The sequence below is a fragment of the Excalfactoria chinensis genome, chromosome 26 (assembly GCF_039878825.1).
Source record: "Excalfactoria chinensis isolate bCotChi1 chromosome 26, bCotChi1.hap2, whole genome shotgun sequence".
Classification (NCBI taxonomy): domain Eukaryota; kingdom Metazoa; phylum Chordata; class Aves; order Galliformes; family Phasianidae; genus Excalfactoria; species Excalfactoria chinensis.
This window is the reverse complement of record NC_092850.1, coordinates 754,681-768,838: the sequence shown is the minus strand read 5'-3', so window position 1 is coordinate 768,838 and position 14,158 is coordinate 754,681. Positions and strand designations below refer to the sequence as shown.

The 14,158-nt window shown below is 53.2% G+C and overlaps 3 protein-coding genes and 2 non-coding genes across 7 annotated transcripts; 3 read left to right on the top strand and 2 right to left on the bottom strand.

Moving 5' to 3' along the window:
• The first annotated feature begins 165 nt into the window (after positions 1–165).
• Positions 166–6,877, top strand: PWWP3A (PWWP domain containing 3A, DNA repair factor). Of its 2 annotated transcripts, XM_072357361.1 has the most exons (14): positions 268–481; positions 578–675; positions 947–1,035; positions 1,175–1,245; positions 1,594–2,613; positions 2,989–3,108; positions 3,516–3,586; positions 3,806–3,876; positions 3,957–4,017; positions 4,410–4,485; positions 4,569–4,619; positions 5,004–5,437; positions 5,855–5,943; positions 6,560–6,877. In XM_072357361.1, the coding sequence occupies exons 2-14, from the start codon at positions 619–621 to the stop codon at positions 6,636–6,638; spliced, it is 2,289 nt and encodes a 762-aa protein (XP_072213462.1). In that variant the 5' UTR covers positions 268–481; positions 578–618; the 3' UTR covers positions 6,639–6,877. The 2 variants fall into 2 exon arrangements, with proteins under 2 accessions (XP_072213464.1, XP_072213462.1); XM_072357363.1 differs by having other exon boundaries at positions 166–675.
• A 177-nt stretch (positions 6,878–7,054) lies between these two features.
• Positions 7,055–7,127, bottom strand: TRNAF-GAA (transfer RNA phenylalanine (anticodon GAA)). The gene has a single exon. It is a non-coding gene; the product is annotated as a tRNA-Phe (tRNA).
• Positions 7,128–7,267: 140 nt separating this feature from the next.
• Positions 7,268–7,341, top strand: TRNAN-GUU (transfer RNA asparagine (anticodon GUU)). The gene has a single exon. It is a non-coding gene; the product is annotated as a tRNA-Asn (tRNA).
• Positions 7,342–7,490: 149 nt separating this feature from the next.
• Positions 7,491–10,756, top strand: NDUFS7 (NADH:ubiquinone oxidoreductase core subunit S7). The gene is made up of 8 exons (XM_072357370.1): positions 7,491–7,610; positions 7,758–7,794; positions 8,841–8,909; positions 9,002–9,119; positions 9,460–9,639; positions 9,710–9,756; positions 10,380–10,468; positions 10,544–10,756. The coding sequence occupies exons 1-8, from the start codon at positions 7,595–7,597 to the stop codon at positions 10,639–10,641; spliced, it is 654 nt and encodes a 217-aa protein (XP_072213471.1). The 5' UTR covers positions 7,491–7,594; the 3' UTR covers positions 10,642–10,756.
• A 121-nt stretch (positions 10,757–10,877) lies between these two features.
• Positions 10,878–14,082, bottom strand: GAMT (guanidinoacetate N-methyltransferase). 2 transcript variants are annotated; one of them, XM_072357369.1, is made up of 7 exons: positions 14,008–14,082; positions 12,909–13,053; positions 12,533–12,678; positions 11,934–11,997; positions 11,687–11,754; positions 11,498–11,608; positions 10,878–11,384 (listed from the first exon to the last, which is right to left on the bottom strand). In XM_072357369.1, the coding sequence occupies exons 2-7, from the start codon at positions 12,964–12,966 to the stop codon at positions 11,244–11,246; spliced, it is 588 nt and encodes a 195-aa protein (XP_072213470.1). In that variant the 5' UTR covers positions 12,967–13,053; positions 14,008–14,082; the 3' UTR covers positions 10,878–11,243. The 2 variants fall into 2 exon arrangements, with proteins under 2 accessions (XP_072213470.1, XP_072213469.1); XM_072357368.1 differs by lacking the exon at positions 14,008–14,082 and having other exon boundaries at positions 12,909–13,432.
• Between the last annotated feature and the right edge of the window lie 76 nt (positions 14,083–14,158).

The window sequence follows — 14,158 nt, the reverse complement described above, 5'->3', positions numbered from 1 at the left end:
TCAACCCGTGGGTTTCAATACAAGAAACGAGGATGGGGAAAGCCAACATGGCGCCCGTAGCTCCGCCCACCGCGCGTGACGTCACGGCCTCGGCGGAAGCGGAAGTGATGGGAAGGCGGGGCGTTTCTCCCGCCGTTTCCATAGGAGGCGTGGTTAGGGCGGGGCAAACGGAGAACCGGGCGTTCTGATTGGTCGTCGCGTAACGTGTTAGTGAGGGCGGGAAGCAAGAGGAGCAGCGCGCCGATTGGCTGCAGCGCTGCTAGGGGCAAAGCGGCGCATGCGCAGAGGGAGGCGCGGTGTGTGAGGAGAAGGCGGCGGCGGCGGCGGCGGCGTCTCGGCCGCTGGGAGCGGGGCGGGCCGGCTCCTCCATCCCGGTCTGTCCAGGCCGAGGCTGCGGCCTTTCGCTCCCTTCAGGGCCGGGTCTCTTCGCCCCGGGAGCGGCGATGTCCCTTCGGAGTTAAAGGGCCGCGTGATGGCGGTTGTGCGTTGCTCGTGTGCTGCGTTACCCCTGTGAGGGCCGATATTAGGCGGTCGGGGCGCAGCGCGTTGTGGTCATGCTTTATTCCTTCTCCTTCAGAGCTCTCCGGGCTTCTCCTTTCCCGTGTGTGGGGCGCAGACATGGCGAGCAGGGCGTTCATCCTGTGCAGCTGGAGGGGGCGGCTGTGGCCGGCCGAGGTAAGATGGGGATGGGGGGGGTGTGTGTGTGGTGGGAGCAGCACAGCTGATGTGTGTAAACCAAGGGGTTAATTATGGCTGTAATCCATCTGAATGGGCTGCAACCGGCTGCTGTCGGCTCACTGCAAGAAAAGGAGGATACGGTGCTTAAAGAACAACAGAACGCGTTGCTGCTGGAGTCAGGCCTGTCCTACGGCCTTTATGAGCTCATTAAGCACTTTACGAGCTCATGAAGCACTTTACGTGCCTGCTTTTATATCTTTTCATGTAGGTTTTGCCGAAGGCTGGGCTTGCTGAGGAACCACCCGTAGCCAACGCACAAGAGACCCTGGAGGTTGAAATAATCGGCCTAAATGAAAGGTGAGGCGTCTCTGTTACAGGTTCATCTTTCTGCTCTTATCTATAAGCAACAAAACGTCAGCCTTTGTCTGAAGGCTTCCATGAAATGAACTGAGCGGCTCCAAGGTGGTTTACGGCCACGTTTCTGTTGTGTTTCCAGGGTCAGTGTGAAGCAGGAGGATGCTGTGCCCCTGGAGGAAGCACGCATAGAGGACATCGTCTCTAAATTAAGTGAGGACAGCTCAGAATGTTTGTTGCCTTCTATGTTTTGTGCTCAGGGAGCCGCACACAAGTCTTCAGATTGGTGGCAAATAGTTACATTGTGTTTCCAGGGATGCTATTAAATCCATGAGGTTTGGAAGCAGGCTGAGTGTTCTTAAGGCTTCTCCTGAAGGAATGGGGCAGAAACTTGTATGTGCCTGCACGGCTTTGTTAGCCTGTGCTGCCTGCTTGTGTTCTTCACCTCAGAAGTCACAGCTGGTTTCATTGTTGCCTTAGGAGAAGGGTATAATGTAGATGTAACTATTCCTTGTAAGCTAACAAAGGAGGTTGTGCTTACTGCCTGTTCTTCCTCACCAGGTGAGAAGGTGGATCCGAATGAAGCCGTGGAAGAACTGAAGTATCGCTGTGCTCTTAAAACTGCCTTGGATTCTCTGAAAGAAAACGTAGCAACCAGAGAAGTGCCACCTTCAAAAGAGGGACCGAGTACTCGGTTATCGCAGGCAAACAGTGCCAGATCTCTCTCATCTTCCCCCTTAACCCGCTGTCAGTCACTCTCTAAAGAAAAGTTGGAGTCTGAGAGCCTCAATAGGAAAAGAAAACAGAGGAATAGCCCTAATTTGAGGACTGGTAAGAAGAAACGAAACCTGGGATGTTCTTTAAGTCTGGAGAAGAGACCTGGAGCAAATGGAAATGGAACGGATGCCTCAAAACGTTGTACTGGGAACTTGTGCAACGCATCAAAGTCAGGCAGTGAGAACTGCACGGCAACGGGATCACCAATGGCGTCAAGAGGGAAAAAAGCAGAGCCTAAACTGTTGAATAAGTCCTTAGTGAGTAATAAACCCTCATTGAAGCTAAAGGAGGAGAGAAGTAAGCAAGGAAAGAAAGGAGCAAGAGGTGCAGGATCACCTGGCTCGCTTACAAATGGCTCCTCCAAAGGCCGAGGTCAGGCTGCTGCTGGAGGTGCTGCTCTGTCTGCAGCCTGCAGCTCTGGCACTGCGGGACCTGAGAGGAGCAGGATGTGCACCAGGCAGCAGCCCAAAGGGATGTTACTGCGCTCGTCATCCAAGAGTGCCTCTGTGTTGGGGAAGAGCACTGGGAGTGAGAATAGGAATGTAGGAAAACAGGTAAATGGGAGGAAAAAGACGAGGGATCTGAAAGCACTGAAAGGAAAACAAGAGACCGACGCGACCACGTCCTCGTGCAGAAAAAGGGAGCACGGAAACAGCCCTGAGTCCTCAGCCGGGCTGTCTGACTGCACGGGGCTGTCTGATGGTGTTCTCTCTCAGCTGCAAGAGGAGGAAAATGAGGACAAGCCACCCATGGTTATGAACAAAGCAAAGGAGTTCCACCTGCCTGACTTCGAGGAAGAGGAAGGTGGGCAGGTTGTGGAGCCTCCATTCCTTCTGATTGACAGGCACTGTTTGTCACGCGTGGAGAATGCTGTTAGGCTTTTGTGGGGGTGGTTCTGAAACTGCTGGGTTTAATTCTTCCGTGTTTTAAGTGCTGGGGAAATCAGGTTGTGTGAAGGAACAGAATGGTACAGGATCCTGAAAGCAGCATCCTTTCCTATTGCTCCTTTTCTGCCCTGTGTTCAGATTGTTTCCCCATAGGCAGAGCTCTGTGTGCTGTTACAGTCACCCCACAGCTCACACTGCTGTGGTCTAACACTGCTTTTCTCACACCCATGCTTTGCACTTGGCCTGATGGTGATGGCTGTACCACACTGACAGTGCTGTGTTGCCATTGCAGGACTGGAGCCCTCTGGGCTCTCTTCTGAGAGGACGCTCTCTGAGAAGCTATCCCAGCTCTCAGATCTGGTTGATGATGATGAAGAGGAAGAGGAACTTCCCAGCATTCTGTCCCATCAAGGTGAGATGTGGGTGCATCTCCCCAGCCCCTCACCATGGTCAGTGGGCCTTGTTGCTTTATGTGTGCTGCTGACTTGTAAATCCTGACTGTGGAACCTGACCTTTCTAGCTAACAAATCCAGCTTTGTTCAGGCTTGGAATCAAACACCTTCATCGGGTGCTGCAGGGAGGCTGTTTGGAACAGCATTTCTTGCCAAACAGTGTGAAAATGGGCAACGGTCTATGATTTGAGCTTCTATATAGCATACAGTTTCTGTATGTTCAGAGCTCTTGCCCTGAGGGGAGGGATGTTCTGTCACTTGAGATGTGTAAAAGCATCAAAGCAGGATTCATTGGGTATTCCCTGTGTGAAAGGAGCCTGATGAGGCAGCATGAATTACCTTTATATCTCTTTTTTTTCCCTTATAGAACCAGAATCGATTGACAAAGGGATTTTGGTGTGGTGCAAGTGGCAAAGATACCCATATTGGCCAGCAGTGGTGAGAGCAGCTCGCTGCAGCATCAGTGATATGTTGTTTGTCGGGGGCTGATGGGGGCCAGCTCACAAAGTTCTTGAGCATTTCTTGCCCTTTTTGTCCTGTGTGGGTAATAGAGAACTTGCATAAGCGCTGTAAGCGTGGGGCTCATTGCACAGCAGAAAATGCTTTGTAAGGATGGGAGACTTGGAGGATACAGGTCAGACTTCCCTCTCTTTGCAGGTAAAGAATGTGAGGAGGAAACACAGAAAGGCAAGCGTACTCTTCATAGAAGGGAACATGAGTGACAAGAGGTGAGCATTACTGGGTTCTGCTCAGCTGCACAATGCGATTGCCTTCTATCCCTAACTGTGCCTTTATTTTGTGTGTCCAGTTTCTCAGTATCTCTTCGGAACCTGAAACACTTTGACTGCGAAGAAAAGCAGGACCTGATTGTAAGTGCTACAAGTAACCACAAGGTCCCTACGGCCTATACAATAACATTTTGCATACAGTGTATAGCTTACCCTACCCCAGTGGCTGCTCTCAGTTTGTTGGCTGCTCTCCCATTCAGTTAAGTGCTTAAAGGTAATTGTGTTGCACAGAGTAGATCATAACGTGGGAATGGGATCCTGCTTGTCCCTTGGGTTATGGATGCTGCTTGGAGCATTGGGAGGAGGATGGCAGCTGGTTGTTTAGGGTTCCAACTGTATTTTCACTTGTTTCGTATGGAATAATAAGATAATATAAAAGCTATAGGTGAGCTCTGATTAGTTGCTGGTCTCCTGGACCTGTAGCTCCAACAGGTAGAACTCAGAGCTGTGTGTGGCTCCTTTTTTTAATGCAGAACCAAGCCAAAAAAGACTATTGCCAAGAAATGGAGTGGTGCATCCAATTGATTTCTGACTATCGGATCAGAGTGGGTAAGTCCCGTGTTGTGAGGTCACCCCGAGGCTGTTGTTGGCACAGCTGGGTTGCTAACAACCTGTTCTCTGGGCTTTTTCAGGTTGCCATTCATTTACGGGATCCTTTCTGGAATACTTTGCTGATGATATCAGTAAGTGAATTCAACACGAGGTTCCTTTCTGTTCCTGTTAGTAGGTGAACTTGGCTCTGCTTTGTTGGGCTGATGGGGGCACACTTAAACATCACCACGTGCTGTTGGTTGTGCTATCAGGCTCCCAGCCCCACAATAGGAGTTAAGTATAACATGAGAGCTGCTTGCTAACAGCTTCACATTGGAGCAAGTTCTCAAAGCTCTCGTTCATTTCAGCGCCTTTTGCAGCGTGTTTTATTTCCCAAGGTGAGTCTTTCCTTCAAGAGAGGAGGAAGGAAGAGTCCTTATTAAGAAAGCCCTTATTTGGTGCCTGCTTATAAGTGTGTGTGCCAGAAAGCCCCTTTGTTTTATCTGAGTATGAATGGCTGGTGGCTTTGCTTGCAGGCTACCCAGTTAGGAGGCAGTACCAGCAGAGCTTGGCCCAAATGACCTTTCCCAACGTAGCAGAGGAAGATCTGGAGGACTCAGTGTTAGAAACGTCACGTCAGAAGCCCACCAAGAAACTCCTGCCTGACAGAACAAGAGCTGCCAGAGATAAAGCCAACCAAAGGATCGTGGAGTTCATCGTGAAGACCAAAGGAGCAGAGGAGCATCTTCTGGCCATTCTAAAGTGCAGGAAGGAATCCAGGTGGATGAAGGACTTTCTGAGCTCACGTCAATATGGAACCTGCATTGAGACTTACTTAGAGGATGAGGAGCAGCTGGAGCTGGTGGTGAATTACTTGAAGGAAGTGGCGTATCATGAAATAGACACAGCCAACCTCCATCGACGGCTCGGGGATGGAGTGAAGTTTATATTAGATGTCCTTTTGCCCGAAGTAAGTAAACACCCAATGCTGAATAAAGAGGATGTGAAAGCAGATAACGTCACTGAAGTTCAGGTGCACTATTCAAGGGGAGGAGTTTTGGAGCCCAACCGTGTTGAGCTCAAGGGGTCTTGTGATTCCAATTCACTTCCTTAGGAGCTTCCCCTTTGAAAACATTAGTAAGGGCTGGAAGCAGAGTTAACATTAAGAGAGTCATGTTTTCCTTATGGAAGCAGCATCCTGGGTGTGTGCTGAAGGATTAAGCTGTGCCACCTAATGGGTTTCCCTACACTGAGGTCCCTCCAGGTTTCCAAAGGGATTAAAGGATCCTCTGCCAACCAGCACAGTTTGAACCCTGCTTTTTAATGTCATCATTGAGGTGTTTTCTTTTCTTTTGCCTAGTATAAATGAACCCAAATGCTTTTATAGGCCATCATTTACGCCATTTCCGCTGTGGATGATATAGACTACAAAAAGGCAGAAGAGAAATACATGAAAGGACCCACCGTGAGCAAAAGGTACCTGCCCTATATTCAGCATCTCCCAGCTTCCCTCATTGCTTTGCTGTCTGGGGCTGCAACATGCAAAGGTCTGGGGCTGCAGCATGCAAAGGTCTGGGGCTGCAGCATGCAAAGGTCTGGGGCTGCAGCATGCAAAGGTCTGGGGCTGCAGCATGCAAAGGTCTGGGGCTGCAGCATGCAAAGGTCTGGGGCTGCAGCATGCAAAGGTCTGGGGCTGCAGCATGCAAAGGTCTGGGGCTGCAGCATGCAAAGGTCTGGGGCTGCAGCATGCAAAGGTCTGGGGCTGCAGCATGCAAAGGTCTGGGGCTGCAGCATGCAAAGGTCTGGGGCTGCAGCATGCAAAGGTCTGGGGCTGCAGCATGCAAAGGTCTGGGGCTGCAGCATGCAAAGGTCTGGGGCTGCAGCATGCAAAGGTCTGGGGCTGCAGCATGCAAAGGTCTGGGGCTGCAGCATGCAAAGGTCTGGGGCTGCAGCATGCAAAGGCCTGTGGCTGCAGCATGCAAAGGTCTGGGGCTGCAGCATGCAAAGGCCTGTAGCTGCAATATGCAAAGCCTTTGCAGCAGCTTTAAAGGCCTTGGAGTTAATACTAACAGCCTTTCCTGCTTCTTTACAGGGAGAGAGAAGAGTTTGACGAAGAGATCCTGGAGAGGAAAAGGCTTCAGGCCGAGCTGGCGGCTGCAGACAGTGTGTAAATGGTGCTTTCCCAGTTCCATCCCAGCCTCCAGCAGCGCTGTGTGTGTGCTGTGTTAGCAGCAGGCTCTGCTGTACCTTCAGCCCTTGTTGTCAGTGCTGTGAGCTGTGCATGCTGCCGCTCCATGCTGCCCTTAATGTGGTCCTCAGAGCAACACGAGCTGCTGTTTGTGCGCCCCAGGGCTGGGATGGCGGCCGTGCTTTTCCTTTTATCTGTCATTAAAGGTGTGGGGGAATCAAAGTGGTGCTGTGTGATGCGAATTCATTCTCTTTGGGGTGGGTGGGAGGTGGGAACCGGTGAGTGCTCACAAAGGGAAAAGCTTTATTTCATTGAGATGTATATCTAAAGGGTGATGCTTGTCCGAGGAACGAGTTAAAAACAAGATTAAAGGAAAAAAAAGAGCATAAAAAATCATCCTGCCGAAACCCGGGATCGAACCAGGGACCTTTAGATCTTCAGTCTAACGCTCTCCCAACTGAGCTATTTCGGCTGCGTGTTAGCGGCCGGCCTCCCACTTCCTGTCAGCTGACTCCCGGCTGGGGGGGGGCGCTGGGGGGGCCGCAGGGGGGTTCGCGAGGGCCGGAGTTGTCGGGTATCTCCCCGCAGCGCCCCGCATGTCCCGCAACGGCGGTCTCTGTGGCGCAATCGGTTAGCGCGTTCGGCTGTTAACCGAAAGGTTGGTGGTTCGAGCCCACCCAGGGACGTCAGCTTGAGGTTTTAATGTTTCTGTTCTTTTAAATGCTCGGAACGGCCGCTGCGCTCTGGGCCGAACCGGGACTGTGGATACGCAGCCGCCATCCGCATAGCCGCCATCCGCATAGCCGCCATCCGCCTTCTCTTTGCCGCTTCCCCGCACCCAGCGGAACCTTTTCGCTCTGTCCCTCGTTTCCTACCGGAAATACCGGAGCGTTTTGTGCGCTGCACCGCGGCCAGAGGTCCCCTGAAGGGCTGCGGGACATGGCGGCCGTGCGCCGTGAGCGGGGACGGGGCGGGATGTGCGGGATGTGCGGGTGGGACGGGGGGGGGGTGCGGGATGGGGGGGGTGCGGGATGGGGGGGGTGTGGGGGGGTCCCGTGGGCAGATCCGGGCTGGTTGTGAGCGCCCTGTGCTCTCATTGCAGGTCTCGGCCTCCCGCGGTGCGCCGGGCTGGGCTGGAGGTGAGCGGGGCTGGGGGGTGGGATATGGGGTATAGATGGGGTATGGGATATAGATGGGGTATATATGGGGTATATACGGGATAGATATGGGATGTGGGGTATAGATGGGATATAGATGGGGTATAGATGGGGTATAGATGGGGTATATATGGGATATAGATAGGATATGGGATATATGTGGGGTATATATGGGATATAGATGGGATATGGGATATATATGGGATATGGGGTATATATGGGATATATGCGGGATATGGGGTATATATGGGATATAGATGGGATATGGGATATAGATGGGGTATATATGGGATAGATATGGGATATGGGTTATATATGGGATATAGATGGGGTATATATGGGATATAGATAGGATATGGGATAGATATGGGATAGATATGGGAGATGGGATATAGATGGGATATGGGATATAGGTGGGGCATATATGGGGTATATATATTGGGTATATATGGGGTATATATGGGATATATATGGGATATGGATATGGGATAGATATGGGATATGGGGTATATATGGGGTATGTATGGGATATATATGGCATATGGGATATAGATGGGATATAGATGGGATATGGGATATAGATGAGATATAGATGGGGTATATATGGGATATGTATGGGATATATATGGGGTATCTATGGGGTATCTATGGGATATACATGGGATATAGATGGGGTATATAGGGGATATATATGGGGTATATATGGGATATGGGGTATATATGGGATATATATGGGATATAGATGGGAGATGGGATATAGATGGGAGATGGGATATGGGATATATATGGGATATGGGATACATATGGGATATGGGATACATATGGGATATGGGATATATATGGGGTATATATGGGATATATATGGGGTATGGGATATATATGGGGTATATATGGGATATGGATATATATGGGATATATATGGGATATGGGGGGGGCTGAGGGTAAAAGATGGGGCTCCTTTGGGGTCACGTCCTCCCCCAGCTCTGCCGTCCAACCCAGTTTGATGGCAGCAGCTCTCATTCCCGCAGGCCCAATGCAGTGATCTCCCCTCCTGCTCGGCTGCTCCATCAGACACCCACAGCCCAACATGCAGACAGGTAACTGCTCTCCCATAGGAAGGTCCCAAAGAGCAACGACAGCTCCCTTGTATTCCATCCCTCATCACTGAGAGTCACCTGTTTGTTCTCAGCTCCGTCCAGGTGCAGCCAAAGAGCTCAGCTGTCGTCCCGAAGAAGTCCTACGTCCCCACAAGCAAGGGGGAATACATCGTCACCAAGCTGGATGACCTGATCAACTGGGCACGGAGGGTGAGTGGCTGCTGCTGTCTTAAAGCACTTTAACCCGTTGGTCACCTGCCCTGGCTCCCTGCTTTCAGTGTGAACCCCCTCGATCCATAGGCATGAGCCAGCAGTGTGTGCTTGCAGCCCAGAAGACCAGCTGTATCATGGGCTGCATTGAAAGGGGAATGGGCAGCAAGGAGAGGGAGGTCGCCCATCCCTGCAGGCATTCAAGGCCAGGCTGGATGTGGCTCTGGGCAGCCTGGGCTGCTGGTTGGTGACCCTGCACACAGCAGGGGGTTGGAATTGGATGATCATTGTGGTCCTTTACAACCCAGGCCATTCTATGAGCCCTCTCTTTGCACTGCAGAGCTCCCTGTGGCCGATGACGTTCGGCCTGGCGTGCTGTGCTGTGGAGATGATGCACATGGCAGCTCCACGTTACGACATGGATCGCTTTGGGGTGGTGTTCCGAGCCAGCCCCCGTCAGGCTGATGTCATGATCGTGGCGGGCACCTTGACAAACAAAATGGCTCCAGCCCTTAGAAAGGTACAGGCGGACACCTCAGGGGTGGCTGTGTGTCAATGGAGAGCACTCTGATGTCTCTGTGTCTCTGCAGGTGTACGACCAGATGCCAGAGCCTCGCTATGTGGTCTCCATGGGAAGGTAACAGCCTCAGGTTGGGTGGGAGGGAGCTCCATCCTTTCAGCCCTGTGATATGTAATTAAATGAACTGAGTACAGATTTCTTCTCGATGAGGAGAGTCGGGTCCCTCTGAGCTGCTGGCTCTTCCCAATGGAAGATTCTGCTTATTAGTGGTTATCTCTGTAGGTTTATCTGTGTTCAGAACATGTTGCTTTTGGGCTGAACGTTTCCAATGTGCAGCATCAAATACGGGCTCTGTGGATCTCTGTGTTGGCACAGCAGGTCTGACCCCTTCACTCAGTGCTGCTGGGTCTGAGTGAGGCTGAAGGCCAGGATGGGTGGGACAGGAGGAGTTCTAGAAACATCCTTTGTGGATGTGACCATAAAACAACCATAGGGGTTTTGCAGTGTGTCGAAGGGACTCCTCCATATCTGCATTGTGAGAGCCAAGGAAGCAGCTCAGTTTGGTTTGATTCAGCTCTGAACACACATAACCACGAGTGCAGCCTCATCCCAGCCTTCAGTCCCCATGACATCCAGAACCACCTCTTACCCCACCGCACCTCCAGCGCCAGCTCAATGTTTTCCTTTCCCTCTGCTAATGTTTCACCTGAGCTGTGCTTATTAACCAGCATCTTTTGCAGCTGTGCCAACGGCGGCGGTTACTACCACTATTCCTACTCAGTGGTGAGGGGCTGTGACCGCATTGTACCAGTGGACATCTATGTGCCAGGTAGGAGCACAGCCCTGAGCGCTGACATACCAGCATGAAGCTGCTGCTGTGACCCACCTCTTTTACCCCTTTCAGGTTGCCCACCCACTGCTGAAGCTTTGCTGTACGGCATCTTGCAGCTGCAGAAGAAAATCAAACGAGAGAAGAAGATTCAGATCTGGTATAGGAAATAAGCTCTTATTTATGAGCTCCCACTCACCGCCTGCGGCACCGACTTTGCTTTCGACGCACAAATATGTATCTGTTCTCACAGGCCTTCCAATAAAACTGGATGTGGTTGTTATTGTCCTTATTGGATTGCTCTTGTGTTTGCTGGTTTAAAAAGCACATCACGACGAGCAGTGAAATAAATGGCCAGGAGAAGGGAAGCACGAAACCTTGTGTTGCTCTTTGGTTCTTTATGTGACCAACACACAGCCAAGGGAACCCCGTGGTCTCCCTGAGCTCAGCTCTGCCCTCTTGCTTCTTAAGTCCTACAAGGGTTAGAACATCCTGATGTATAGAGCAGCCAGAATTGCATCGCTCTGGCACTGGATGTGCTGTGCACCCAGAGCAAGGTATGGTCTGCAGTGCTTTGAAAGGCAAGAATCAATTGCTCAGAAATAGGCATTGTGTGTGTCAGTGTTATTTAATGGGTTCCCCATTCCTCCTGCCTGGCTTGGCACATTCGGCTTCTGCACGGAAACGGACCCAACATTTAACAAAGAATTGTGTTTGTAGGGTAAATAACAGCTGGGAGCCCCTTTAGGGTTTGCAGCCAGAGGGACCTCCTTGCTCAGTGCTTCACCACGCGGGGGGTGATCATCCGAGGGAAGGAGTAATAGCGGCACTCCTGGGGGGGCACCAGCTCCATCACCGTCGTGCTGATGTTCTCCCTCTTGAAGCCGGCCTCCAGCAGCTCTGCCACCTGAGTCTCCTGCAAGAGATGGGGGGGGATGAGGGGGGGGTCTCATCCATCTGGGTGCCACCTCCTCCAAGGGGAGGCTGCGATTCCCCTTGGCAATGTGTGCGCCCCCCCCCGTTCCTCACCTCAAACATCTTCTCTATGTCGCTGTACTTGCCCTTCAGCAGCTCCCCCCACGAGGTGAGGTTGCAGTAGGTGAGGACCCCCCCGGGTTGCAGCAGGCGGAAGGCATGGTCCTGCAGTGATGGAGGGGGGGTCAGAGGCACCGCAGCCCTCAGCTTCCCCCCCCTCCCACCCCACTCCTGCTGCCCTACCTTGATGAAGGCAAACTGGTGCGTGTGCCAGGTCTGTGCAGACAGTGGGTACGTGTCATATAGGATTCCTGCACAGGGTGAACAGCGGGCAGCTGGGAGAGGCCCCATGGCACCATAGGGTTCCCCCTTCACCCCCATGTTCTGATTTACCCCCTTTACATTTTCTCCCCCCTCCCTCCATGCCTCTGGACCCCCGTCCTCACCCACTCCTGGGGCTCAATGCCTGGACCCCCCCCCAGTGTGTTACCAGAGAAGTGCCCATCCGGCAGCGTTGGTACCACGTCCTCCCACAGCCCCTTCAGAGGCACCACCTGTGGGGGGAGCAGCACAGGGGAGGCTGAGCCCCACAAGTGGCACAGCATGGTATGGCACAGCATGGCACAGCATGGTATGGCACAACATGGCACAGCATGGTATGGCACAGCATGGCATGGCACAGCATGGCACAGCATGGTATGGCACAGCATAGCATGGCACAGCATGGCACAGCATGGTATGGCACAGCATAGCATGGCACAGCATGGCACAGCATAGCATGGCACAGCATGGCACAGCATGGTATGGCACAGCATAGCATGGCACAGCATGGCACAGCACGGCATGGCACAGCATAGCATGGCACAGCATGGCACGGCACAGCATGGCACAGCACGGCATGGCATGGCACAGCATGGCATGGCACAGCATAGCACAGCACGGCATGGCATAGCACGGCATGGCACAGCATGGCACAGCACGGCATGGCACAGCATAGCATGGCACAGCACAGCATGGCACAGCACAGCATGGCACAGCATGGCACAGCACGGCATGACACAGCCCAGCATAGCTCAACATGGCACAAACCTTGTGTGGCTGCACTCGTGCCCACTCCTCCAGCCTCTTGAACACACCATCGTTGCATTCCACGATCCAGTGCTCCTCAATGTTGAACTGCTGCACCTTGGTGGCAGCAATGGCCATGCCAAAGCCCACCTCCAGCACGCGGCCACCTGGGGATGAGCTGGGGAGCACTGGGGGTCCTTCCCCTGACGTTTGGCCCCTCTGAAGTCCTCAAGCCCCCCAAACTCCCCTGCCTTCCCCCCACTGCAATAGGAATGCCCAACTCCCTGCAGCAAAGCTGTGTTAACCCCCAGCTCAGTGCCAACACTGCAGGCAGGCAGCAGATCCCCCCCCCCTGGGCTACCAATGCCCCCCAAATGCCACTCGTCGTCCCCATTACCTCTGGAAGCAGCCACGCTCGCCAATGAATGCATGTAGGGGGTCTCCCAGCGTTCCATCACCGGCTTCCCCAGGATCTCCAGGTGGGTGTCGGGTGCATTGTAAGCAGCCGTGGCCTCTCGCCATGCAGCCTTGCAGTCCTCACCCTGGGTGAATATGGGAGCTGTGGTTGAACGGGCACTCATGGCTGCAGGAGAAAGTCCAAGGGCTTGCAATGCAGGGGGAGGAGAGGACTGATGGTGCTGTCTGCCTTTAAATAGCCAGGGCTGGGAAAGAGCTGAGTGTGCACATCGTGCTGGGGCCCCTCTGGGGCTGAAATGGGTATCAAAGGGGGAGGTGCGTGGTGAGTGTGTGGGGCTGCAGCAGTGCTGTGGGTTAGAGCTGGGCTGGTGCATTAAAGGGGTCAGAGAGGGAGGAGGGTTCAGCTCTGGGGCTGTGCATGGTGCTGTGCTCTGGGCTGGGGTTGTGCACTGTGCTGTGCTCTGTGCTGTGCACCAGGGTTGCACTGTGCATTGAAGCCATGCACTGGGGTTGCAGGCCCATGCACTGTGGCCATGCCATAAACAGGGACTGCACACACCAGGGCTGTTCTGCATAGGCAGGTTGTGCATTGAGCCTACAGTCAGTATTGCAGCAGTGCTTTGCAGCAGTGCTGTGCACCGGAGCATGCACTGGGGCTCTGCTGTGCACTGGCTCCATGCACTGTGCCCATGCCATAAACAGGGACTGCACACACCAGTGCAGTTCTGCATAGCTGGGCTGTGCATTGAGCCTGCAGTCAGTATTGCAGCAGTGTTTTGCAGCAGTGCTTTGCAGTCGTGCTTTGCAGCCATGCTTTGCAGTTGTGCTTTGCAGCTGTGCTTTGCAGCAGTGCTATGCAGCCATGCCTTGCAGCTGTGCTTTGCAGCAGTGCTTTGCAGCCATGCTGTGCAGTTGTGCTTTGCAGCCATGCTGTGCACTGGAGCATGCACTGGGGCTCTGCTGCGCACTGGAGCATGCACCACACTATAGGGCTGCACAGCAGGGCCGTGCCATGCACCGTGACCCCACACCGGGGCCACGCATAGGAGCTACGCATTAATATTGCACGGGCCTCGCACGTGTTACCCCCCCTCGGAGGACCGGCCCTTCCCGTCATGCCCCGCGCGACGGAGCCGCTCTATCCTCGTCCGTCCCGCCTCACTTCCGCCCCTCCCTGGGCGCGGCCGCGGAGACCCCGTAGCGAGGGGCAGGTGCGCGCGCAGAGGCGGT